The following is a 27,911-nucleotide window of genomic DNA, read 5'->3' as shown; positions in this document are numbered from 1 at the left end:
ACTCGCCGCAATCGTAGGACGGAAACTCAAGGCTCCAAGTCGTGATTTGGCCATTTTAACCTGTGATTTTTTTTGGGGGGGGGGGACTTTGCTCATCACCTGGCCCAAAGGCGCAGGATTAATTTACCGACAAAGAAAACAGGCCCCTTCTTTCAGATCTGGATTCAGGACAAGTAAGAGGGAGTGTCTGCGCTTTGTGCTCAAAATCTGTCTCAAGTCAAGTCAGCTGAATAGAAACGGTGTTTGGCGCTTCCTCCTCACGGCCAGAAGGTGCCTGGTTGGATCCCCAGCGGAGGCTTTTCTGCATGGAGTCTCCACGTGTCTGCGATGGGTTCCTCAGGTTTCTCCGGGTTCCTCCCGCAGTCCAAACACATGCTGGAGGTTTAGGAGATACATGGGAATGGTTGTGTGTCTATGTATCCCCGTGAACCTGCTTCTCGCCAAATCAGGTCCCAGCATCCATACCACCCTGAGAGCAGGATCAGCAGTGTCGAGAATTAAAAACAACAACAACAAAAAAAAAAAAACAGAATAACTTATTGCTGCATAAATTCTGTCACTGTTGTTGTTCCTTGTAAGATGGAGGTTTGTTTACTCCTCAGTGTGTCAGATGGTTTAGGTATGCATTTTTCACCTAGACCTTATTTGAGTATTTATTTGCTTGTTGTAAACTCATTGAAAAATAAGCAGGGGGGGAATATATCTGTACACTGAACAGGCTGCACCTGTGGAGAGGGAAAAGGAGGAGGAGGAGGATGAGGAGGAGGAAGGTCCCTGCAGCATCAACTCCCCTCAGAAGAGTGAAGACTAATCACAAGTGCAATGTTGATGAAGCTCCTCTGATTTTAGCATTAAAAATATTTGCGTCTCGGCGGCCGGAGGAGATCGTATCCCTCATTCACCTCGAGCCAAGAACTGGAACAGGCGGTCGTCCACCAGAACTTCTCAGCTTTATTTGCAAATAAATACTCGCCGTAACTGCCTTGTACAGTGTGGAAGATCTACAACATCTCTTTGGAAATCATAGAAAAATAAAATACAAGAATTGTAAGTATACTTGTACTTTGTACAAAAGAACGTTCTAACATTGCGCAGCAGTAGAACATGCTAAACAAACAGCATCTGATATTCTCCATGTACTGCAGAGGGGGTGGTGACGATGAACGCGTGTGTGCAAACATATGCGTGTCGAGGTGTTCGAGGGTCTGTGCGCTGCTGCGGGGGGGGGGGAGGGGGGTCGCCACGGATACCGTTGAGGACACGGCTGCAGAGGGGCGGCTGCTCTCGGCGTGATGGATAGGTCCTTCGATTCCCACTGGGACCCGTGGGATACCCGAATGTGTCGCCGTATTGCAAAATTTCAAAGACTGTAAGGCATTTTGTGTTTGCGTGTCGGTGAGCGTGCGTCTGTGTGTGTGTGTGTGTGTGAATTACTGCCAGTGTTCGAAGTGACACATGAGGTATGATGCTGCTGTTCACGCTCGGTTTCTCTAAACGGCGCCTTTCCTCAGTAGAAAAGCTGCCGCCCGTCTTGCTGAGATCCGTCCCGGCCCCTCGGCCCTCTCTGACTCCTCCGAGTTGGACGCCGATTTAAATTTATGGACATCGATTTACCGCGGATGCAACACTTTCGCCTTTCATAATACGTCTATATACACGTCCTATTTTGACACAAACACCACGACCGTCACATGATCACACCTTAAGCACGAACTGGACGAGAATTACTCCGTCACATCTAACCAGTGGAGCCGCCCCGCCAAACCCAAATGCCCCCCAAAAGTGCAGTTTCAAATCAGCTGAATCTTGCCAATAAACAATGAATGCATATTTAGGAACCCTGAGGAACCGTTGGACGTCCACGATGGGTTTTCAGATCATTTCAAACGCCGCTGGGTCCTGTGAACATTCATAGGTTACGGACAGTGTGTGTACGTGTGTGTGTGTGTGTGTGTGTGTGTGTGTGTGTGTGTGTGTAACGTCAGGCGACATATAACATTCACATTGCAAAAAATTTCAGCAACGGTGAGGAAAAGCGACGGTCGGAAAGCGTCGGAGTCGACGTGTGGGGTTTTTCGTGTGGCTGCTCTGTGAGTTTAGCATGTGGAAATAAAGAAAGGGGGTGGGCGATGCGTGAGCCTCGTGTTTAATAAGTCATTCATTGCACAAATTTCCCTCCTTCTCTGAGATACTGAGAAGACTGCATAATACTGTATTGCTGATTTGGATTGAAAAGAAATTAAAATAAATAAAGTATTGTAAATAAGATCCAGATTTACTAGGGCTTTCACATACAGGACATCACATATATAGATATTAGATTATGATAATAATTACTGAATAGTTGTCTATACACTTGAACATTCAAGAAATCTCTCCACTTGCTTCTCAGTTCTTTCTTCAAGTATCGGTGTCTCTGAGGAGCGGGTAACTCAGGAAACGAACGACGAAAAATTTTACCCCCACCCCCACCCTCACCTTCACCCCGACTCGCATTGCAAACTGCAAAATAAAACCCGTGAGGAGAATCCGAACCCCCTCGCCGAGGATAAGACCTCTTGATTGCACACCCAGTAGCAGCTACATGAGCACAAAACTCGGAGCGAGGAAAGAAGAAAGAAAAAGGATTAACAGGTCCGGTAGATTACGGCTGCAGATCTACATCTCTAGATATTTTTGCTCCATACACAAAGTACTGCTGCTGCAAAAAGGCATTACATTCCCCTAAGTGAGGGCCTGGGCCAGTCTTTAAAGTTTATATCAGGCTGTTTTGTTATGATCTGGCGGCGCCAGGTATACTGGGTAAGGGGTGGATAGTAGAAAAAGAGTCATTTACTACTCGAGACGAGGGAGCCCGGTCTCCTGCGAGAGTCCAGTCGCCTCCTCAGAACAGACTTGCTCTATTAAGGGGCTGAGACTCAGGCACAGGCTGTAGAGCGTCGAGGGCGTCCTCATACGTGGAAGCCCTTCTCCTGTTCGTGCAGAAGCTGAAGATGAAGGGTCTGTACGCTGCTGATGATTCGCCGCTGGTGGCCGATCAGCTCCACCCCGATACGCCTCACGTCCCTGGTCCCGAGGGGAAACACACAAACACAGTGTACAGTACATCTGTATGGGAAAGACAATCTGCGCGCACAGGGAGGTCCATTAAGAAGCGCTGACATCCCACCAACAATGCAATCAGCTGGATAAATTACACCCGTATTTACTGATAGCTGGATGGGATTCTTAGTTCTGCGGACAGAATGCTTAATGTGTAGACCGTTTATTCAGGAGATGGTGCATCACAAGCAGAGAACCCGGTGTGCCGAGACACGCGACAGACTGAGACACGGTGGCTTTCTAATGTTTTGAGGAATGCTACATGATTTTGGCCAAAGAAAAAGGCAAGGGCTGTTATTTAGTGAAGTTATGCTCTAGTAGGGAGAGGACTGAACATTAGTTGCCAACAAAACAAAATATATGTGTGTGAATGAGAGGAATCCGGGTTGAATGGTGAGGCTACGGGGAGTGGTGATCAATAAGTTGGAGGATTTCAAGTACTTAGGGTCAAAAGTCCAGAGTGTAGGAGAGTGTGGAAAAGAGGAAAAGAAATGGGTTCAAGCAGGCTGGAATGGGTAAAGAAAAGTGTCAGGGGTACTATGAAATAGAAGACTATCAGCCAGAATGAAAGGAAAGGTGTTGGAGACAGTGGTGAGACTAGCGATGCTGTATGCTCTAGAAAAAGTGACAATGACAGGAGTCAGAGATGGAGGTCACAGAGATGAAGATGCTATGGTTCTCTTTGGGAGTGACCAGGATGGATAGGATCAGGAATGAGTCCATCAGAGGTACAGCACATGTCAGATGTTTTGGAGAGAAGGTCAGAGAAGCCAGACTGAGATGATTCCGACATGTACAGAGGAGAGATAGCGAAGATATTGGTAGACGGACGCTGGAATTGGAGGTCTAGAGGAAGACCAAAGGGAGGATTTATGGAGATGATATGAAGTGAGTTGGTGTGAGAGAGGAGGATATAGAGAATAGGGTTAGATGGAGAATGTTGATTCGCTGTGGTGACTCCTGAAGGGAAAAGCCTAAAGAAAAGAAGAAGACTGTATGATTTAACCGCACCAGAAATCAACAGACTGTGTCTCTGGATGAATGCCAATGGGCCGAGGCGAAAGCCGCTTACATGGCGCCGGGACCTGTTTGAGGTTTCTCGACCTGTTAAAAGGTGCGTCGCCAAGTACTCGCTCCTGGGTGAATACTAGGTTTCTGCGGATCATCTTAAAGACCCGCTCTACATGGAAAGTGTCCTAAGAAACCTTGGTTGCCGAGGGGAGGCAGGAAGCTTTTGTCTCGGTCAGGTTACAGCAAGGAGATGAAACGTCAGCTGGACTTCCTGTCTCGTGACCGAACAACCGCCTCAGTCTGCGCCTCTTGGCACGGTCGTCCACGGACGAACCCGAGGAACCGCAGTTCGGCTTCTATCAGCACCGTATCCTCTTTACCGGAGTATTTGGAAATGTGATCACTTCCAGAGTTCTCCTCGAGCCTCGATTCCACTTCTATTTAAAATGAAAAAGGTTGAATTCTGGCAGTCTGTCGGTGCATTTATTGTTCAGAACTTTTGTCAGGCGTTAAATTCTCATTGTGCAAAAGCCACAGGCTGTAAGAACCAATTAAGACGAGATTAGATGGGGTAATGCAATTAAAATTAAGGATTTCCATCCTTTTACACACTTGTATACCAGATGTGCATTAGACAACAGCTCATTTATATGTAAGAACCTTGGAGGAGCCGATAAAGTTATGCAAACACAGTGAATCATAAAGCAATTAAAGAAGTGGTTGGGGGCTTATGAGAGACAGATTAAAAAACAATGGGCAAGATGGGCACAACAGATGCGGAAATAACTTGACTTCTACTCTCGATATGGAAAGAAGCTCCTAAAATACCAGATCAACACATCCCCTAATGCAATCGGACAGTGTTTTTTTTCTGGGAGACCGTCCATACAAGATGTTTGGAGTCTCCCATTTAAATATTATTACTTTTCCAAAGATAAAATGCATTGGGAAAAGTGTCTAAGGTGTGTTTTGGCCATCCTATCGGGGCCTTGTTGGGTTTATCCCGTCTGACGGGGTCGGACCATCGGCTCCTCTACTCACTCGATGCTCATCCTGGCCACAGAGTCCAACGTGTTGTAGCCTGCTGCCATGAAGTTGCTCTTGTACTGACTCATCTTGATGGAGTCTAACCAGTCGCCGATGGATATGAACATTGGGTAGTCCATTTCCTCTCCTGGAGACTCTGGTGGACTGATTTAATGAGAAACACAATCAATGTCACCACCCTGCTCTGACCATAAGGTGAGGCATACAAGAAAATTCAAGGAAACTCCCAGGAAAGAACCGAAACTTCTTGACATACGGCTGTGTCGTGGTCGTCTTCATCCAAGAACCAGTAGCTGTGTGCCTCACCTCTGAATGTCCTCCACCAGAGGTAGCAGGCTGCTGGGGTTGCGGATTAGCTTGTCCAAGAAGGAGACTATATCGGTGAACTTGGGCCGATGATTCCTCTCCTTCTGCCAGCAGTGCAACATCAGTTGGTGCAGAGCCACGGGGCAGCCCATCGGCGCCGGAAGCCGGTAACCTTCTTCGATTGACAGGATCACCTGAAACGACAACGTCGAAAAAAAAACCCCACCTCGGATGAAAATTCAAGTCATTGTCAGCGTCGCGGGGCCGAAACGAGACCGAAAGGAAAAGTGAAGATTGAAACGCTGCCATGAGTATAACACCTGCGGGGGCGTTCAAGGTTCGTCAATAATGGCTCTGTGTTTACACCCACCTGCAGCAAGGACACGTTCCCCTGCAGAGGCAAAGACATCATCTGAGGATGGCAGACAGAATCGGGACCAAAACAAAACAAACAGAGAGCAAACATCGCCGTCCTTAGCCGTCCGTTCGGCATTACCGATTGAACGCGGTTACCTCGGCAAAAGCGGAAATCCCAATTAAACCCGCGTGTCTGTGGGTCAGCGGAGAAGCAGGGATGCTAGCAGAAAGCTCGGGGGGCTGAACGAGGCTGCAACACGCCGCAGTTTGACCGGCCTTTTGCCTTAGAAAGCACTACGAAGCAATTCCCGAACAACACAAATCCCCCCACAAACCCTGTGACCTTAGCAGAAGTGTGTGAGTGTGTGTGTGTGTGTGTGTTAGCGGAGATGTGCATGGAAGGGGCTGAGGGGATTATCGTGCAGCTTTCACATTCAGCGACGATACGGAAGGATCTGCTTCCGCCGCGGCCCAGGCCAATCCCTGACCGCAGCCCAGGATCAGCAGGTTGCTCAGCCTCACTGAATCCACAGCTTCAAACTTCTCCTCCGCTGGATCAAAGTCTCCCAAAACCTTCGACCTTTTTTTTTTTTTTTTTCCGCCGCTCTTTTTCATCTCCCACTCACTCCTAATTTTTCATCGCTTTGGTGGGAACTCACAATTTTTTCTTTTTTCTTTTTCTCGGTCCCCGGCCGTCCTCGGCGGCCAAGGCTGAAGATTAAAGGGAACTATTTTTAACAGATCTAATGGAATACAAATACAGCAGAAGACTCCAGAGAGATATGTGGAGTGGAGGCGAGTGGATTGTTGAGAACGCCCCTTACACCGGCAGGGGCTGGATGAATGTTTAGATAGGTGACCTCCATAAAATGGAAGGACGACGTCCAATCTCGTGTTCGGGACAAACTCCTGTTCGAGTTCTTGGCTGGTTATCCCAGATGTTCCTGCAGCAGCAGCGTGACGGATCGAAGGAGTTCGCTGAACCTTCTGGTCGACTTGTCATTTCTTCTAGCGGGTTAAAAGTCCACTCTAAAACCGTCTTTTCAGTATATTCATGAGAGATGTTGATAGAGTGGAAGTGACTGAACGCCGCTCGTGGCAGAGGCACTGACCCGAACCCGTTATCTTCTATCGTCTGGGCTACTGGCTTCGGGTCACCACAGCAAATCACCTGCCTCCATCTCACCCAACTAACTTCCTGTCCTCCATCCATAAACCTCCTGCCTGGCAGCGCCAACCTCAGCAACCTTCTACCCAGAACTTCTACCATGTGCCGTCCCCCTGACGGACTCATTCCTTATCCTCTACGTCCTCCTCGCTCCCGAAGTGGAACCTCCACACCGTCATCCGTGCTGCCTCCTGTCTTCTCCTGGAGAAGAAACCATGGCTGGGCTCACCTCCATCTCCTCCAGCTCTCCTTTCACACTCTTTTATCACATGGAGCACTTTGCTATTCCCGGTCCCACCTGCACTCACGTGCTTCTCCAACCTCTAGATCTCTAGTTCCCTCAGGTTCCTCTAATTAACACAGAGTTCTTACAGTTTGCGTAAAAATACTTACGTCCTGATTGGACATCTCCCAGTATGGCCGTTCTCCGTATGACATCACTTCCCACATGACGATCCCATAACTCCATGCGTCACTGGCCGAGGAGAACTTCCTGTAGGAGATGGCCTCCGGAGCTGTCCATCGGATGGGAATCTTACCTCCCTGCTGACACGCAAAACAAAAACATTGCCGCGAGCGAGAAATGGCTTTTCCGTGCAAACCCGGACTTTCTATTGGTTGAGGCTTCAGACGCATTTCCAGAATTTGGTTTGTTCCGATGAGATCTATGACAGTTATGCAAGGGCAAATATGGATATCTGGCTCAAAGTTTGCACGCGAATGAGAACATTTCTACTTTCCATTCCTATCCTTTCCTTTCCCCAGACACTAACAATAATAAATAACAGAGACAGAAGTCAATCTGAGTGCAGACTGAAATGCGTCTTTCTCAGGACATTAGATTTTTTTTTTTGAATTCAATTTTTTAAGCAATTCACTAAAGCAATTCACTCTGCGGCTGAACGCAAAGGAGACAGAAATTCAAAAGTCGGTCTAATTGAGGCGGCGCCAGGAAATGGAGTTTACAACTTGCCGAAAACATTGTCGCGCAGAGCGAACGGGACTCTTCCTCCCTCCACCCTCGGTCTCCGGTCGGATTGTTTTTGGGGAGGTTTGGAGGGCGATAAGGGAATTTCAATTTCTAATTTTAGCCCGTAAATTACCCGGGCATCTTATCGCACGCCGTCTTCCCTCACCTGTAGGTTTCGCCCGGGTACTTTCTGCAGAGCTAGGCAATGCAGGTGCGACGGCCTAGTTCAGTATTGGAAATGGATTGAGCTTTTAGCTTCTGGCCTTACATTTAACAGAAACGCTTTATCTATCTAATCCTAGACGGGCTTCTTTCTCGCAAAGATAAAAAATAATAATCCAAATATTTGATAGAACTGGATGGAAGTAATTGAATTGAGTTGAAATCCCAGAGGAGTTTCTTCCAAAGGTGTACCGTGGTGGTGTACGCCGCCTCGGGGTCGTCCTCCAGCACCCGGGACAAGCCGAAGTCGGACACTTTGCACACCAGGTTGCTGTTGACCAGGATGTTCCGGGCCGCCAGGTCCCGGTGGACGTAGCCCATGTCGGACAGGTACTTCATGCCCGAGGCGATGCCACGCAGCATGCCCACCAGCTGGATGACGGTGAAGTGGCCGTCGTGTTGCTGATGGGGAGTAAAAACGGAGAGAGATGGTGGAAAGGAGACAACATTAATGCTAGGTATTGAGAGATTTGTCAAAATATTGTCCTGTAAATTCCAGACTGTAAGCCGCTACTTTTTTCCACATGCTTTGATCACTTGATGTGGCTAATTTTTAGCTTTTTTTTGGGCTAACGAGCCCAAAACGAGCAGCCAAAATACTTAGCCACGTCACATAGGACCAATTAAATTACTGTGAAATTTTGAGGCCGTTCAATTCCGACACAGAAGAAGACTTAAATGGTTTTAGTGCGCAGGAGGAGGACGAAGATAGCGATCCGCTAGCCGGTGCGACTTATATTCAGGCGCGCTGAATAGTCTGGAAATTGTAGTACCTATTTCAGATTTTTAGATGCGGGAACACTCACCCTCAGAAACGAGTCCAGGGATCCATTTTCCATGTACTCCACCACGATCATCACAGGCCTGCCTGCAAAACACAAACAGATCCTTCCCTTGTATCCGGATACTCTCATGTCATGATGCTCGCCGGTCGTTGGATACGGACAGGACCAAAGAAATAGCACACAGGTGAATATGAGGATGTAACTTTGGAAAGGTGTGGTTTTTCCAAGATGTCGTTGGATCTGTTAATCTCTTATTGTATTAGCATATGCTATCAGCATTTGCTATAGATCAGGGGTGTCAAACTCAAATACAGAGTGGGCCGAAATTCAAAACTTGGACAGTTGCAGGCAAACATTGATATTTATTGAAAAAAATTTTCCTCCAGATATAACAATGAACCTTTTCATATGGACCCCAACAAGTTTTGCCTAAAAACTAAATATGAAACAAGCAGAGCTTAATACTATACAATGTATAATTTAATATTGCACACATGCAAAATCCTGTTTTCTTGGTGCCAGTATTAGCATAAGGTCGCTATGACTACTGTCAACAGAGGAGAGGGTGTTTTGTGGGTCCTGTTGTGATTTTCGTGCCAAAGCACCAGCAGAAAATTCTGGGATTTGTAGAATTAGCGATACATGCACTGTAGACTATCTGGCGGGCCAGCTCTAATAGTCATTTGGCATGGCTTTGCGGGCCAAATATAATTACAGTGCGGGCCAAATTTGGCCCGCGGGCCAGAGTTATAATATAGATGGTGCAAAGAGCAGCACGGTTGGCGGTTAGCGCATCTGCCAAAGAGCACGAAGGTGAGTTGGATTCCCACAGTAGGCCTTTTCGTGCGGAGTCTCCATGTAATCCCCGTGGGTTTCCTCCCTCAGTCCAAACACATGGCCTACATTGTCCAGATGTTTGAATGAGAGGACGGATGGTGGGAATGAGCTTGATTATTATAGCTGAAGTAACTTTATTTTATTTTATTTTTTTTTATATTTCTACATGAAAACACAAGTCTACATGTATATTCTTCCAGGTCTGCAGCTTCCAGTGGGAAGTCAGAACAAGAGCAGATGGACTGATATGGTAATTTCACCACAGGAGACTTGCTGTTGTCTTCAGACGGGCAACAAAAAAAAAGATAATTCATATTGGATTTTTTCCATTATTGGCGAAACGAAATTCAATGACATGCAATTTTACAGCAATGTGCTCGTCCGCCGCCGTTCGCCCGTCCTGTAGGAGGTCGGCTCTGCACATCTGGATGCCTCCGCTGCTTTGTCGGGTCTTAACAAGAAGCGAATTTGCTCAGCACGTCGCAACAACTTTCTGGGAGTCGCCTTTAATTAACGACCGGCGGAGCGGCGAAAAATCAATTTCGAGGTGAATTCATGCAAATGCTGACAAAAACAGCAAACCTGGCAAAGAGACGGTGAGAACGAGCCGGGGATTTCAGTCATTACGGAATTTTGCGTGCCTGAAAACCATGTTTTTTGGTTGACTCTTGAAAAAGAACTGCCAGAATCAGCCGAATGTGAGCGTGGCCAAAAAAACAACAGAAAGCCCCAGACGGAAATAAAGACTGGGCGTTTTAAAATTCAAAATAAGACAGAACGAACAGGAGGCGTCTCTCTGCCCAGCACTTTTCCAATGTCACTCTCCAATTGCTCACTTATCTTTTGTTTTTCTTTGCTCCTCTTGGCAGCATTTGATTACTGGTCCAGAATATCTGAACCTCTGCGGCAAAGGAGAGGGTGAACGGATGTTTCTGAATGACGGGTGAATGACTTCAACTTCTGCTCAAAGTCCAGCCACTTGCAGAAGATCTCAGATGACTGCCGTGGTGGAATGTATCCGCGAAGGCCAGGAGTGTGGCGGACAGGTTCGTTGAGCGGGGTGGACTAAACCACCTGCGACTCAATGTCACAAAAAGGTGTTGGTGGACTTTAGGAAACAGAGAACCTGTCCAAACCCCTTCTCCATCAATGGGACAGATGTGGACATTGTGGGCGAGTACAAGTACCTGGGCGTCCATATAGACAATAAACAAGACTGCACTAAAAAAAAAAAGAGGTACGAGTTGCCTGTTCTTTCTCAGGAGATTCAGGTCTTACAACGACTGCAGATCCGTGCTGCATGGTGGTGTCCAGCATCATCTTCTGTGCTGTGTTGTGCTGAAGACGGCCGACGGTAAGGGACTAAATAAGCTCATCAGGAAGGCCGGCTCTGTCCTGGGAGTCGAACTGGACTCATTGGTTGAGGTGTCTGAGAGGAGGATGCTGAAGATGCTGCTCGGTATCAAGGACAACGACTTTCATCCCATGCAAGCTGGACTGAAGTCCTACCAGAGCACCTTCAGCCGTAGACCGAAACCACCGGGGAGCTCCACAGAACGCCACAGAGGGTCTTTCTTACATGCGACCATCAAACTCTATAACTTCTCTTTCTGCAAGAAGGAAACCTGACAGCGATAAAATCAAGATCCTTTTTCTAGCGAATGGATGTAACGTCGAAGCCTTCCGACAAAAGAATTTCCTTTGGGATGACTGAAGTTCTGTTCTGTTCTGAACAACTGGGATGCAAAGTGCAGGATAAGTGGTTGCACAATGAATGAATGTTTATAAACGGCCTCCGTCTCATGATCGGGCTCAAGCTGACTGCATGTGCAACAGGTGCCTTGCTCAAAGGTACGGTGGAAAAGCAAAGCGATGCTCATTCTCTCCCCGAACCTTTGGGAATGAAAATAAAAGGTGTCGGGATAGCAGCTTTGTAACAGCTGAATCAATGCGGTCTGTCTTTGAAAGGACTTGCGGGGTTTTATTTTAATCTCTTCATTCATTTATTTCTATCAACCGCTGTCTTCTCCCTCTCTGAATATTCAATATCTTTATTGATTTTCTTTTTATTGTGCTTGGCAAGGCAATCTTAATCCACATCTATCACAGAGATTTTATTTCCCCCCCGTTTCTTCCTCTTGCATCTAATCTTGTCCGTCTTGTGGGCTGGCCCTCCCAGACAAATCTTCATTACTGGGATTCATTAATCCCGGTGTTTGTAACCGGCTCTATCGGAGATGCCTCTGAAATTCACCTCCCGCCTAAGGCACTTAAATCACATGACAGGAGCTCTGCAACCTCAACCGGTGACAGGTAAATGTTTCTATATGAGTTGACAGAGCGATTGGTCCCATGTGTCTATGTGACGTTTGAATGAGAGTGAATGTGTGTTTCTATATGATGTGCCAATGGTTGTATGTCTATTTGGCGTGTGAATTGTTGCATGTTTCTATATAATGTGAAAGTTAGAGGGTGACTAGCTGTATGTCAATGCGATGTGCGAATGACAGAATGAATGTTACATGGGCCTACAGGTGTGAATGAGAGCGAATATTGCTTGTTTCTATATGATGCATAAATGAGAGGGTGAATGGTTGGATGTCTATGTGATGTGTGAATGAGAGGGTGAATGGTAGTATAGTATATCTCTATATGATCCATAGACGTGAGTGAATGTTTGCCTTCAGTGCTTTTGCCTTCAGGTGTGAATGAGAGAGTGACTTTGGCGTGTTTCTATATGATGCATAAATGAGAGGGTGATTTGTGTCCTGTTTCTATACGATTTGAAAGTGAGAGGGTGAATGGTTTTCTATCTCCATATGACATGAATGAGCGAGTGAATCTAACATGTGAATGCCTACAGGTGTGAATGACAGTGAATTGTTGCCTATTTCAATATTTTTCGTTAAATGACAGGGTGAATGGTTGGATGTGTTTATGTCATGTGCGAATGAGAGGGTGAATAGTTGGATGTGTCTATGTGATGTGAATGAGTGTGGTCGCACAGTATATCTTTATATGACGAATAAATGAGGGTGAATGTTGCATGTTACTATGAGTTGTGAATGAGAGGGTGAATATTATATGTGCCTAAATTTGAGAATGAGAGGGTGAATCATTGTGTCTGTGACTTGAATGAGCGGCTGAATGCTTATTTGTCCCCATAGATGTGAATGAGAGTGAATTATTGCCTGTTGGTGTCTGATGTGTCACTGAGAGGATGAGCGGCTGTGTGTCTCTTTACCAATCAAGAAGAAAACAAGACAAAGTAAAGAATTGGACGGATGAACGCGTTCTTACTGACTCTGGAACAAAGACGGCACGTTCTTTAAATATGCAAAGTCTTGTCATTATATTCGGCTCAGCTTGGATTTTCTGAGCTAATTAGCAGGTCTGGAAGCAACATATAGTGCTGCTGTTGAGTTCACGGACGAAAACAAATGCACCTGTTTACCGGAGTCTAATGTTTCACCTGTTATTTCACTGCAGGTATTGCAGTCAGTCACAGCACAATACGCTCGGTAATTAGTCTCTGAAGAGCAACAGCAGATGGAGGGATTGAAGGATGGACAGAATAAGAGATAGATGGGAAACTAGACTGGGGAAAAAAAAGATTCTGAATTGAAGTCTCACTCTAAAAAGACCCAGCGTCTAAACACAAATGGGTTGTGATTATGTTTTTTGTGCTGCAATTTGTGTGTGTGACGCTACACACACACACACACACACACTCAGGGGTGAAAATGCAATACTTTGATCGCTTATGCAAAAAGGGATGTGCTGCTTACGAGTATAATTCACAGGATGATCAGGCGAGAACATGAAAATGCATCTAAAAGCGCAGAAAAGCTGTAATTTGTCAAGTATTTAAATAGAAATCACCAACATGTGTTTTAATTCATGGGATTCAGCGTTGAGCTCTGAGGAAAAGCCCCCCCACCCGTCCACACTTTCACAATCTCCTGTCGGAGGCGGTCGCATTCATTCCTGCACCAGCAGGCTCTCCGCTGGAAGCAGCGGGGAAAAGTACCGGTGCGGGCCGACCCATGTGTCCGAGGCAGCGGCGGCGAGGCGGCTGGGAGGAGGAGGCGGGAGCGTCTTCCATTTATATTCAGCGAGAGCTTGCGCGTCTTCGAGGGACGCATTTATATTCACGGGGACGTCTCGGTTTATACACGCCTTGTAAAAACAACCATATGTTGCGCCGGGTGAGCCCCGTAAAACAGTGGTACTTAACAAGTCAAAACTTGCAAACACACACACACTCACACACACACACACACGTACGGCCCCATATGTAGCTGACACTACCAATGGTCCTGCTGAGAAGGAGGGGAGGTCCGGCCAACTGTGAGATGGGGGAAGGAAATATTTTTAAATGCTGCCCTGTGAGGGAAACACTGCCCTCCCTTCCTGGTCAGGGCGAGAGATTCACTGCAAACCTGCCTTCCTGAGAATAGTCAAATGTATAAAAATGTATAAAAGGTCACAGTGGCTTACTTATGGTTTCCCACCTGAAAGTCTTCAGGTCACCAGACCAGGAATGACCGGTAACTCAGCGAACGACCAAACGTGGGCAAAGATCTTTTCAAAACAGAGAGGTGCCGGTTAAAAGACACGCTGTCTCTGCTATGACGGGTATGACTTATTCAGGGATACATAGGAGTCAACAAAAATGGATTTCTGCTAATAATGGCCGGAAGGCACCTTTATTAATCATTCATTCTTTCATTATCTACAGCGCCTGTCCTGCAGTCAGGGCTGCCGGAGCTTCTCCGAGCTCCCGAGAGGCAGGAATCACGGTGGCCCATTCCATCCCACAGCCACATATAGAGATATACCATCATTCACCCTCGAAATTACTCCTCAAGTGGAGATGTGCAATCAATCACCCTCTCATCCACAATCGATCACACTCTCATCCGAACGTCTGGACAGTTCAGGGTCTCCAGCGAACGTCCTCCACGGGGGAGGAACTCGGAGAACCCTGGAGGAACCCCACGCGGCTGCGGGGAGAGCGTGGAGACCCTGGAGACCCCACACTCCTCACCTGTGGGAATCCAACCAGGAAGCTTCTGGCTGTGAGGTGAAAGCTCAACCCCTGAAGCATCTTTAAGAGAGTTCTTACTCTTTGTTACCACGCCTTCCAGCCTGATGATGTTCGGGTGGTCGAACTGCCCCATGATGGACGCCTCGCGCAGGAAGTCCCGTCTCTGGCGCTCCACGTAACCGCCTTTCAGCGTCTTTATTGCCACGGCGATCTCCTTCTTCCCCGGCGTTCTCAGACGTCCGCTGCACACTTCGCCGAACTCGCCTGGAACGACACACACACGCACACACAAGGGGATCTCAGCACACCTCCCTCCGCAGCTGAGCGTCGCGTGGAGCCACCTGGGGGCAGTGTTGCAGCTCTTATCCGCCGTATCCTTTATGCAACATCAAACCGTCTCCCTCGCCTCGGCCGGATTCGTTGGAACACTTCCACTTAGTCTCCAAACCTGTGAAAGCTTTAATGTTCCTGCAGCCGCGCCGCGACAATGACGGCGAGACAATGGTCGACGGAGAAGGCGTCCTCTTTAGAGTGTTCCGCGGCGAGGAGAGGGTTCGGGGCAATTATGTGTGCGGAGGGAGAGAAGATCATCTCCCACGGCGGAGTTAAACCTATTATTATTGCAGCCGCCATGAAATAATCCTCCAGCTCCAGGAAACGGGCGGGAAAACGTGTTTGTGCGGCGTACCAGATCCGATCACCCTCTCGATGCGGATGCGAGCGGGGTCGATCTCTTTGGTGAACTCGTGCACGGCCTGGGCTGGATCTTCATACGTGTCGGGGTCCACGTAGGTCTTTATCCCAGGGAAGGGAACTGTGGAAAGAGAGAAGATAATGATGCTGGTTCTTCTTCTTCTTCTTCTCCTCCGGGCTGCTCCCTTCAGGGGCCACAGCCAATCATCTGCCCCCATCTAACCCTCTCCTTCCTGTCCCGCCTCCATCCAGCACGTCTTCCTCTAGATCTCCTGGCTGGAAGCTCCAACCTCCTGCTCCCCGGATCTTCACCATCCCTCCTCTGTCCATCTCCAAACCATTTCAGTGTGACTTCATCTCCAGAACATCTGCCATATGCTGGCTGAACTCTTTCCTGATCTTCTCCATCCTCTTCACTCCCAAAGAGGAACCTCCACATTTTCGCCCCAACGTTCTCCACAGTGTCTCCAAACCAAACAACACGGCAGCTATCTATCACCTCCCACCTTTCCTTTCATACTCTTTCATCACCTTCTCCACCATCTTCATCTCATCCTTGTCACCTCACACTATTACGACTAATAATGATACGTTTGTTTATTAAGTGTTTTCTATCAAAGTGCTGTGGAAATGAGATTAAATAAGCAAAAGACACAATGAAACTGATAAAAAAAAAAAAAAAACATTCGCTCATTCATTTACTGTCCATTCTGCTTCTCCTGTAGCAGGGTGGAGCTTCAGGATGATGAATATGAAAAAAAAATCACATTCGAGGAGATATTAAGATGTTTAAAGTGACTCTCCGCCTCTGACAAACAGCACAGTTCAATCCCGATCCTGACCTGGTTCTATTAATATCTTTGTCGACACACCTCTTCCACACACGCACCAAGCTTTCCACGCTATTCATGGACGTGGAGCATGTTCGTAAGCCTTGTTACATCTCAGAAGCCCTCAGCGTCCATCCGCTCTCCCAAAGAGTTCTTGAGCAAGGCAGCAAATCCTTGACCGCTCTGTGACCGCTAAAGGCAACAACGGGGAACAGCGATCTTCTATCTCTGATGCGTGAAGCCGATGGCGGCCGAAACCCCCCGACCAACCTCGACCTCCTCCCCAGGCGCCTGCTCCACCAGGACCCGAGAGGGCGTCGAGGATCGATGCAGAAAGGCTGAACATGCAGCCCTGGTTGTTATTCGGATATTAGCTTTTTCCCCTCTCCATGTTTCTGCATGTGGATCTGATGGTGGACAAGCTCACTCGAGCTTTTGAGGGAGAAGAAGAATGCTCTGGTAGAACATCTTCACCGCCAGGAGAGGAAAGAGGAGGCTAAAGGCCAGTGAATTTTAATTACATCTTTCTTATTCTCTTCAGGTGTTTATTTTAACACCTTCATTTCAGAGATGAATTGTTTCCCTGACCAATTCTTATCTCATCTTGCTCGTACATCCAATTTAATGTCCCCATCGAAATGAACTTAAAAGCTATAAATCCGGTCCAATCCCAATGGTTTTGTTACGAGTTTTTAAAATGAACTTTAGAAAAATAACAAATAATGTATAAAAAAAAAAGAGGGGATTAATGGACTTAGTGAGAGAGGATATGAAGGTAGTTGGTGTGAGAGAGGAGGATACAGAGAATGGGGTTAGATGGAGAAAGTTGATTCGCTGTGGCGACCCTTGAAGGGAAAAGACAAAAGAAGAAGAAGAAGAAGTATAAAAAAATAAGAATACATAATAAAAGAAAATGTAAAAAAATGAAGTTGTTTTACAAAGTGAATTTGCCTTGAAGATGGGGCGAAGATGCCAGAGTTTTTCATTCGGTGCTCTATCCTTAATTTACTGACATTCAATGCTACAATGCTATGCTAAATGTAACGTTGCTACGCTTTATGCCTAAACTCCTCTTTCTAAAACCATCAAACCGATGCCCTGCCCGTCCACATTCCTGCCGAATCCCCGTAAATGTCTCCTGCCTCCTCATGGACGATGCTCTCCGTCAACGCATCTCACCCACAACAACCTCATCTTTCCACGGACGAGTCCACGTCGATCACAACTCGCGTGTCTTTCTACATGGTTTTTCTCTGTTAGGTAGCGGTGGTGGCGCTTATTTAATCGCCACTTCACGGACAGCGGCGGCCACATGGGTGTCAAACGCTCATCCCGCTCCTAACTCAGATCTGGGATCGGATTACAAAGCAAAAAATCCCGTGAGCGACAGCTCGGATCTCGGGAAAATCCATGCATTTGTAAGTCAAGGTTATACTTTTTTAAGAATTTTTGCTTTGCTGGGATTTGCGGCGGTAGCTACTTATTTTTAAACAGGCCCGCGAGTGAGAAGACAATTCAGAAGGCCCGGCCATCAGCGGGTTGGCCCTTTCTAAAAGGGAGCTTTTGTTTTTTGAATAAAAACAGTTGGAGTTACGCTTAAAAGTTAAATAAGCAAAACTGATTCTGAACCTGATTAAAGTGCAGGGCGCAAACCGAAAAGACGCCCCCGCCATCATTAGCATAAATATGGAGATTGCCGTTCTCCGCTTGGCCGTCTTTTGTCGAAGCCCTTAAAATCACGTTGTTGGAAAATGACGGAGATGATTTTACCGTGTCCGTTCTGATAATTGGCTCGTCTCTTGTCCTCTGAGGTCATCTTGGCCTTGATGTACCACTGACACCTGTGAAGACACATCCACGGACAGACATTAAGGCTTCAGCTTTGTAGACGGAGTCGGCCTTTCAGCGGACGGGCGAAAGAGAAACGACCCCCCTCGCCCCCCCTCCGCCCCTGACCAGCGCGGGGATCCGTCTGCAGCGCCGGGTCGGACAGAAGAAATCAGATATGAAATATGACCGTCCAGAAAAGCGGTTTGAAAATGCATGAGAAAACACCTTGCCGCTGACTCTGAGGTTGTCAGAGAGTTATATTCCCACGTCTAGCGGCCGGAGTTCCAGACGTGATTTGTAGAGACCAAATCCAGGGAGACAATCATCTCACAACATCTGAAACCAGCTCCGTTCTCTACCAGGCATGGTTGAATCGTCCGCTGCACAATCATACACTTGCATTGAACAGTGTGTTATGGGTAAAGAATCATCATTATCGTTATTTTCCCAGCATCTGCCTGGCGTGGCTGCGGGGTGCGGCTCTTCTTCACGCCCATCTCCACTTCTTTCCATCAGGGGAGGACCTGCTAGTCACATGTGGTCTTCGCCTCCCTCCAAATGGCTGTGCAAACTTAAACTTCATTCATTCTGTGGGTTGTTGGTGCTTCTCCACCACCACAGTGGCTTTCTGCACATCTGAGGCCGGGTAGTCCACCGAAGCAGGGTTATCTCCACCGCGTGGACCACCTGCTCATGCAGAAGTCATGTAGGGGCAAAATGCGCGTCTGAGAGGTTGCAACCGTTGGTGAAATCCAGAGAAGCCCACTAGCTCACCTTCTTGAGGTCCTGGTAGCCACTTTTGATGGCTATAGAACAGCGCTATGGTTGCCCTCAAAGGGCCACATGTAACGGTAACAGTATAAGTGTATCTAAATGTAACGAAATATAATTCAAACTATCCAAGTGAATAAAGAAAAATATCATCCAGCACTAGTAATCACATTAACTTTGTTCAAAACCTTTTTTGCCACAATCGAGAGGGGCAAAATAACAGAATAAGCTTGGGTGATTTCTTCAGCCACGATAAAGCTAGCTTTCACTGCTGCAGTGTTTTTGGATGTGGCTTTCGTGAGCACATTCTGCTGCCATTGTAGTTTGGCTTTTCATTCTTGGACAATTTGTTGCTTTTCTGGAAGGCTAACTTTGGCATACTTAGCTCTGTGTTTTGTGTCAAAATATAGATTGTACTTTTGTACAACTGACACAACCTAATAACACAAAAGACATACTGCTTTTTCTCCTTGAAGCACAAACATGTATCTACCTTTTCCATCTTTCTTGAAACAGCCTTCCATCTGCATCAACTTTTCTCTTCCTGGACATTTAGGGATCATTTGTATTTCTCAATTCTACTTGTTGAAAATCGCATTGATGTGGATACGCCGCGATCTAATGGGAGGATGCCGTCACTTTGCGGGAAAAATGATCGTCATGAATTGTGGGACATGTAGTTTATGGTCAATACACGCAATTGATTCATTTATTTTGAGACAGTCAGACCTTTTAAGACGTTCTCACGGGCCAGATAAAATAATGTGGTGGGCTACATTTAGCCCGCGGGCCTTGACTTTGCCACATGTGCTATAGAACACTTCTAATCATTGACCGTCTCGCCCCACATCCTTTCTCACGCCCCTCTCTTTAGGGAAACCTGATATAGATTATAATATAAGTATGGGCTTCATGTGAAGAGGCAGATGTCTTAACAGAGGGGGGGCATTGATTGCATTGCTTTATTGCAATTTCCTGGCGGGAAATGAAGCCGTATATCTCGCCGTCTCTCACAAACCGGCTCTGCAAACACTCCTATCAGCTCAGGGCTGACAATAACAAGGTTAATTGCCATTTGAAAACTAAAACAAATGTTGTTTTCGGTTCGTCCCGTCCTGCCGCGCCAAGATGATCCGCGTTTGGAGAGAGATGCTCCTGTAACCACGTGCACTGTGTATTCAGAAAAAAATACTAAACGTTCAACGCACGGTCGAGACCAGGTCGTCTACAAACGTCACCTGGTGGTCCTGGTCCATGAAGAAAACCCGCTGGAGGTAATTACACAATTCAAACCAGACCTACGCATTTTTACGGCCTGGGCGCCACATGTGGCCCTTTTGACAAAACATTCTTGTCGTGGCAGCTGGACTTGAATTTCTTCGCTTGAAGACATTTCATCCCTAATCCAAGAGGCTTCTTCACTTCTAATGACCTGAGGGGAGTTTCCAAATATAAGTGCCAGGATTTTGGGCGGGTCAAGGTTAAGGTGGCTCGTTATGTAAATGTAAGTTGATGGGAAGAAAGTAGGTCAAGAAGGTTGTTATGCTAACGGAGGTGTCATTTGCCGGGGACAAATGAGCAACTTTTGGGGATTACCTAATACAGGTAGTCCCCAAAAGTTGCTCCTTTGCCACCACAAGATGATTTCAACAGTTCACCGCCAACTGAATGACTAAGAACCTCAACAGACAATGACAAAACATGTATTCCGTTCATGTTACACAAGCTTGTCACTTTTCTATTATTGTCGGTTCGGCCCTCAAACAGCGTTCAGGTTCTCATATGGCCCCTTGTAATAATTAATTGCCCAACCCTGATTTAAACAGTCAACCCCGGTACCTGCTGAAGACCAAAGGCTTTCATTGTTGATTTGATATTCGATCTGCTAATGAATGAAAAATCCCATGCGTTAAAAGGGCAAAGACTGTCTGAGGATTAATGCAGCTCTTTTAGCACCAAATATAAACCAGCTTCCACCGAGGGCTACGCTGGCTGGATGACATCTGGGGATCTTGTCTGACACGGTAATAACGTGGGCAACGAAGTTTCATGCAGACACGTTTCTGGCGGGGGCAGCATAAGTACATACCTGTGTTAACAGGTCTGAATCAAACCCTGACAATAAAATGAACCCGCTCTGCAGCATTGCTACATGGCGTTGTGCATTTCTTCGTCACACTCTTTGCTCTTCACGCATATTGACACCCGAGTGCTGGCATTTTAAAAAACTGCAAAGAAAGAGCTGGTGTGCGGAGCACTCCCGGCAACTGATGTTAACACCGGCTTCTGAAGAGATGTCGCGCAGGAAGAGCAGGTGAAAAAAAAGAAGCAAAATCGAAAAACACCCATGAAGTGTGAATATCAAACGCGGTGAGGACGGCTGTGGCTCGGCTGGCTGAGCGGGCGTCCTTCCAATCAGAAAGTTGGCGGTTCAACTCACGGCTCCTTCTGTCTGCACGCCAAAATACCCTCGGGCAAGACGGCGAACCCCCTAGTGGCTACCCGATGGTCTGGGTCACCATGGGTGAATGTGATCCAGGGTGAGGTGCTACATGAGTGAAGACTGTTAAAATTTGATTGTTCAAGCTAATGACTTGACGCAAAGTTTTCTTCTATTGATAGCTGAGAGCAAATGTTGTCATGGCAACTGCAGAAACCGTGGATGCTGTGGATCACACTTACACACATCGATAATTTGCCTTGCAAAGGCGCTAACCAGACCATCGACTTGGGGGATTCAGCTTCTTGCCCGTATTTTGGCACGCAGGCGGCAGGAGCAGGGGATCAAACCGTCAACCTTCCAGCCACATCCTTTAAGAATCCATCACTGCTCCTCCTCTGTTAACACTATTTTTGAGTATTTTCATCACCTATCCCGTGGTCCTGTAGCATCGCTGCGTACGAGCGAGCGCTTCCCCGTGGCAGAGGTCTGCAGTCGGCGAAACAAGGAGCACCATATCATCCCTTTGCATTAAATCTCAAGTTCGCGAGTACTTTCCTGATGATCCTCAGAATGGCAGGATGATTCCGCTCCACACAGTCATACCTCTCTGGTTTTACTGCTACAAAACGTATTTAGCTCTATTAACAGTCCATTTCTCTCAAACATCTTAAAGCCACCAGCTATAACAAATACTGTAGTCATTAAAGCGTTGACTGAATTATAATCTGGATCTGGGGTCCGTCCTCTTCGCAGCTTCAATTCTCAAAACTGCATTTTCATGGTGTCTTTAGAACGTCGCTTTGAAACTTAAAGCATGTGCATGAGATCACATATGGTGATGAGGGAAAGTTGGGCTTTATTAAGGGATCTGGGTGGAACCCATCCATCCGGTGAAATGTTCAGCCTGGGGGACGCGAAGCCGACTGAACGTGACATCGTTTTGGGGATAAGTAGGAACGGGTTGGAGACATGGCAGCCGCCGCTCGAAATTCCACACCAATCATTTGAGGCTACGGATGCAGAGCTCACAGCTCTCAGAGGAGGGCTTAGGTGGTGTTTGGGTTTGCCAGGTTGAGTTTATTGGAGTTCCTCACTTTCACTTCACTTCATCTGGCTTTTTTTGGGACTAAAAGACAGGAGAGACTTCTGCGAGGATCCTAGTGACATTCAACACTTAGAGGGTTAAATGCGCTTCAAATTTTCTGCGAGACTTCCCGCAAGGATTGATCTAAATTTATGGACCGACCGTGAACTTGAGGAACTTGGCACCTCTAACCTCCTGAGACTCCCTGTCACTCGGTGGTTCGGCATTTTCTCTTTACATGTTTTGGCTAATGGTGACCTGTCTCTTATGAAACCCGAGCGTTGCTCTTGACAGGATGTAACCCTTGAAAGAAAAAGGATGCCAACGTACGGAAACGCTCGGCCTGAACTTCCACTGAGCTCAAAGTCCATGCGTGTGGACGCCGGGTCTTTGGATTAAATGCTTGTCTTAGCTGGTACGCCATACATCACCTTTTCTCATCAAATATATTGAATTGATCTTTCTCCACAGGGGCGACTTTGACACGCACTCCGAGAAACACAGGTAGGAGGGAGGCCTAATTCAATTTGGACGAGCTGCTGTTACCTCTCGTGTCATGTCACGTTGAAGCAGCTGGTGCCAAGACGGTCCGCTTGGCTGCCTCCTACTTAAATTAGTGTTTTCCTGACAAATGACAAGACGTTGTAACTCAGTTTACCGACACGACCGCGCCGAGGTTGGCATTCTGAATTCAGACGCTCGCGCAGGATTGTCGGCCGAGGCTTAATTCTCTCACGATTAACCGATCCGGCTTCCGAATTCCCCGGATTTGTCAGTTCGCAGTAGCATCTCACAGTGAGACGAACGAATGGAGCCGCCATGAAACTCAAGGTGACTCGTGGCAGGTGGGCATCCTCCTCCCGACTTCATGTGCCGATCGTCATGTTGTCTTCATGTAGAGACGGTAAAACGAACGGTTCGATCCCCGCCTCCTCCTGTCCACGTGACAAAGTGCGCTTGGACAAGACACCGAACCCCAAGTCGCTCCCAACGGTACAGTTAGGTCCTCGCACGGCAGCTCAGTGTGTGAGTGTGTGAATGTAATCCAGTGTAAAGCTCTTTAAAACGCGAGGTGTGAAAGCAGCATACAAGTGGAGACCATTTGCCAGAGCTTGCACTGATTCATTTCAGCAGCAGTTTGAAATAGTCCAGAAATCACGGATACTTTACACATTAGTCAACTGTATGAGCTGCCGTTAAGACGTGCTGAATTCTAACAAATTCAAACAAAAGGAGCGCCTTTGTGTTGGCGGAAGTCCGTTTTCTTATCTAATGTGCTCTTTTCTTGGGGGAAATTCTTCGACAGCATGCCGACGTTTCCGGTGAATTTCAACCCGTACGTTCTTCATCAACGTAGATTCACGGGACCTCTGTCTCTTTTAGAAGCGGAGGGACAAGGCTCGAACACTCCCTCGCACACGTTTTGCTAGGGATCGGGAGATCACATGTGAACTCCCCGCTCCGTGAGGATTTGAGGTAATCTGGGCTGCCAGATTAGAGCAGGTGTCAAAGGGCCGCGAGCCACAGGTTGCCGGATTGGGCCAGGGCTCGCCGGAGTCTGAGGGGATCCCAAACACTGATAGACAGAGTAGATAAGGCGGCAGCCGGTGCCGGGAGGGAGGAGAAGAAGGGGATTTGGACAGCCACTGTTGACCTCTGCTGATGGGGTCAAGCTGTTCATTAAAGAAATGGCGGTGTGTGTCTTTATCAGTCTTTCCCAGTCCTATCCTCTGATCCCTTTTATCCTCCCATCCCTCTTTTTCACCAGCTTTCATGTTGCACGGAGGCTGTACGCAAACACACCGACACACAAGGCCGGTCGCAGCGCACAAAGACTCCCGTCCCTGCACTCTGCTCTGTTGAGCATTGTTACAGTACGTATGCAAACACATCTCGACACGACGTGCGCACACACACACACACACTAAAAACCACCTTGCCCGGAGCCCTCATTAAGCGGCGCTGTAATTCAAACCACTCCTGTCTTGCCCTAACATCCGTCACAGTCGCGGTTCTCAATGCTGCAGAGAGCACAGAGGTCACAGAAGAAGGCGAGGGATTAAAGAACACAAAGGAAATGAGCTGCGGAGACAACTCAAGGATGAAGAGTTAGGTGGTTAAATGAACCCCCTTGAAAGAGCAATCAGCATCAAAATCAGTGTACCGTTATATTTTGTGCTCAACATATTGTTAGTTAAAGTGTTCCGAAAGAAGGGGAGCCCTGAAATACACACCGCTAAGATGTGTACTGCAAAATAAATGCCAAATACTCCACTGCTTTAGAGCCCATAGATGAAATAAAATATTTTTCTAGCTTTAATCCTGTGTCCCGGTGATATCTGGAATCCATCTCCCATCTAGGTCTTACGTCTCATGCTACTTTAAAGCCTGTCGTGTTTCTCGAATCAAGATTTCAAACACTCGATGATGGCCTTTTCTCATTTTGTGTCAATTCCGTCTTGTTTTGGGCTGTGCCAGTTAGCGGCGCTGTGCACAGCTTTCAAATCGGTGTAGCGACCCAACAGTGCGCCTCAAAAAGAAGAGGCAAACTCAAAATCCTTCTCGTCTCCATTTAAGAGCATACACTTTCACAGTGTCATCTGCAAACACGGCCTACGGAGATTCCTGCCTAAGCTCATCTGTCAGCCTGTCCGTCACCATGGCAAACAGGAAGGGGCTCAGAGCTGACCCCTGATGCACTCCCACCTCCACCTAGAACTCATGTGTCACACCTCGCCACTGTCTCACAGCTGTCATACATGTCCTGCACCAGTCGAACACACCTCTCTGCCACTCCCCTCTTGGCACCCTGTTGTGTGCTTTTTCAAGATCTACAAAGGCAATGGTGATGAACATTTTATTTTATCACTTATTTATTTTACTTTTGAGGTATTTCTAAGACAAAGTGAAAATGTCAGAGTCCTCTAGGTGAAAATGCGATTTGTCATAAAATCAATGTATGTGTTAGTTACCATGGTGTTTGTTGGGTGACACATTCGCGCTGAAACCCTTGATCGCTTCACACATTTTCATGTCACAGGGCGGATGAGATGCCAACATTGATATACTTTAAGGATGCTTTTAGGGCAGAGAGGACAAACTCCTTGAACAGAAGGTCCTCTTATCCTCAGCTGCATTGTGGAACCACAACGTCCATGAGAGCCTAAAGCCCTCATCATTCTTCGGCAGCTGAGGCACATTTGGTGGTTTTAAAGCAGAGCAAAGAGAGAAAATCACTCCCACGCAGTGCAAATATGACAGATTGAGATGAAGTGAAAAAGAACTCCAACTTCTGCATTTCGCTGAAATAAGGGCCATATTGTACAGATACACAGGAGCAGTGTCCAAAACACTGCATTAACCCGCACACTCAATAAGTGTTTGAGTGCTTTAATGTAAACCTCACTGCAAATTGCAAAAACACATCCCACAATACATTTTGTATACAATGATGTTGTGTTTAAGGGAATATTCTGACCACCCGGTCTTCGCTTTGGTGCCCACATCCATCCGTCCATCCATCCATACGTGCAACCATTATTATCTATACTCACAGCAAAAGCCACCAGCGGGTCGCAGACCCACATAGAGACACATTCAACAATTGTCCATACGTCTTTTTGAGGGTCTTCTTGCTTCAAGGCCTCACACCTGAGGCAAGTATAAGTGTGATCTCTTTAACTAGCATGTAGCCTTCAACGCAAAAAGGCTGACTTCTCGGTTTTCGTTTCCTCCCATCCCGTGCTATCACTTGCTTCATCTGCACAACCCTTCAGTTCAACGCACCGTTTCGCTTTTCAAAAAGGACAAATCCGCTTCTACGGTGCCCTCTCGTTCACACGTGTCACTGGTAAGGTACAGAAACACACTGATAGCAACAATGGTGGAGGTGATCCATCCATCCATGTTCCTCTGTACAAACAGAGCAGATTGACGCGGCGTTTTGAAGAAGCTGAAGTTGAGAGTAGTTGTTTTTTTTTTTTTTTTTTTATCAAGTTACTGGATCTCAGAGTGACTTTCACTAAAATAATGTTTTTTATGACTCCACTCGTGTTTCCAAGGTCTTAATTGGGAGTGAAATTTGTGATGGTCACATTTCCTGCAAAAAAATAGCGGTAAATACAAACGGTTATCGGAGCAAGAGGCGCTTTTTGTTTTGAGAAACAGGTCGTAGAGAAGACCTCCATCCGTCCATCAAGCGGCCGGACGACCGATTAAAACTCGACACTTCCCAGTTGGCCAACCCGTGCGCTTAGCTCTGGTTGAGATGTAGATGTCAGTGCGTGAAATAAGAGATGCACACATTCTACTGAAAAGCAAATGCGGAGGACGTTAGTCAGGAATGGGCAGGAAAAACTTTGCTGTGTGGAACTTGAATAAGAACCCAAACGACAATCTTCTGAATTGCATCTGAAACTTAGACAGCCGGCGGTGTTAAACTGCAGCAGTAACGTGACCTTACCTTCCGGTGATGAGGAGAAAGAGGGTGAGGATGACGAGGAGGGTGAAGCCACCCACCGCTGCCGTGACGATGACCAACACCTGGCCCTGGTCAGAGGCCACGTCGGAAGCTGAGAGAGATCCGGATGACAGAGGGAGAGAGAGGGAGAGAGGGGAAAAGGAAAAGAGGGTTTCAACCACGCCGCTATATTTAGACCTTTCTGGATAGGCGAGCATCTTACGGAGATCTGCCATCGGCTCTTTGTCATGCAAGGAAAATATAAAAAAAAAAGAACCTCTATCGGTTTTTCTTCCTGGAATGATTCATTCGCCGGCTGCCGTTTAATTAATATTATTCATTCATGAAATTGTGATTTAGTTCATGATCATTTGGTTAAATTGGTCCCATTTGATATTCATGATTTTCCCATCTCTGTGTCCTGTCACGGGGCTAACGAATCCCAGATAATTGAAAGATGATTGGTATTACCAAACTTATTTCGATCATATTTCACGCTTAATGAATATGAATTGGAGATGTGGGGGAGGGACGCCACATGTGTGTTTTACGTGGCGTGTGTGAGACTTTTAAGTCCAGACCGTCGTGGGGCATTCGACTGGATTAAAATAATTACAGGCCGCTCGGCAGGAGCCAAAGTGACAGGCTGCGGATCGTGCACGGCGGACGGAGGTTTTCCCCCTGCGCTCTTCTCGCCGCTATTTAAGAAACGCCAGCGCTTGCAACGCAGCCTGTGACAGGAGAGGGAGCGAGCGCTTGGCGGTGCGACGAGGGAGGTGGAAAATGGGGTGACGGAGGAGAGATAAAGACAAAGACTGATGGGAAAACACCGGCGTCGGGCAGTGACTGACAGCCAGGCGGAGGAGCGACTGAAGCCAAATCTGCTTTTCGCTCGCGGATAAAAAGGCCGGGCGGCGCAAAGGCCCCGGCCCGGCGCCGTCTGATC

At 47.1% G+C, this 27,911-nt stretch overlaps 1 protein-coding gene across 2 annotated transcripts in view; it reads right to left on the bottom strand.

Moving 5' to 3' along the window:
* Positions 1-933: 933 nt before the first annotated feature.
* The window catches only part of LOC147234884 (ephrin type-A receptor 6-like), a 192,094-nt gene continuing 165,116 nt past the window's right edge, over positions 934-27,911 (bottom strand). Inside the window, exons 8-17 of one of the 2 annotated variants that reach the window (XM_086145557.1) lie at positions 26,969-27,077; positions 18,149-18,219; positions 15,544-15,669; positions 14,934-15,119; positions 8,990-9,051; positions 8,376-8,585; positions 7,385-7,537; positions 5,467-5,660; positions 5,155-5,304; positions 934-3,066 (exon numbers count right to left, since the gene is read on the bottom strand). In XM_086145557.1, the coding sequence (XP_086001683.1) occupies positions 2,952-3,066; positions 5,155-5,304; positions 5,467-5,660; positions 7,385-7,537; positions 8,376-8,585; positions 8,990-9,051; positions 14,934-15,119; positions 15,544-15,669; positions 18,149-18,219; positions 26,969-27,077 (1,376 nt within the window). In that variant the 3' untranslated portion in view covers positions 934-2,951. The remainder of the gene's footprint in view (positions 3,067-5,154; positions 5,305-5,466; positions 5,661-7,384; positions 7,538-8,375; positions 8,586-8,989; positions 9,052-14,933; positions 15,120-15,543; positions 15,670-18,148; positions 18,220-26,968; positions 27,078-27,911) is intronic. The other variant, XM_086145558.1, reaches the window with a different exon arrangement.

Source organism: Fistularia commersonii, chromosome 4 (assembly GCF_037954325.1).
Source record: "Fistularia commersonii isolate RoL2024-O1a breed Wild chromosome 4, RoL_Fcom_v1.0, whole genome shotgun sequence".
Taxonomy (NCBI): Eukaryota; Metazoa; Chordata; class Actinopteri; order Syngnathiformes; family Fistulariidae; genus Fistularia; species Fistularia commersonii.
Note: the sequence above shows the minus strand (reverse complement) of the source record. Positions and strands in the feature narration are given on the sequence as shown.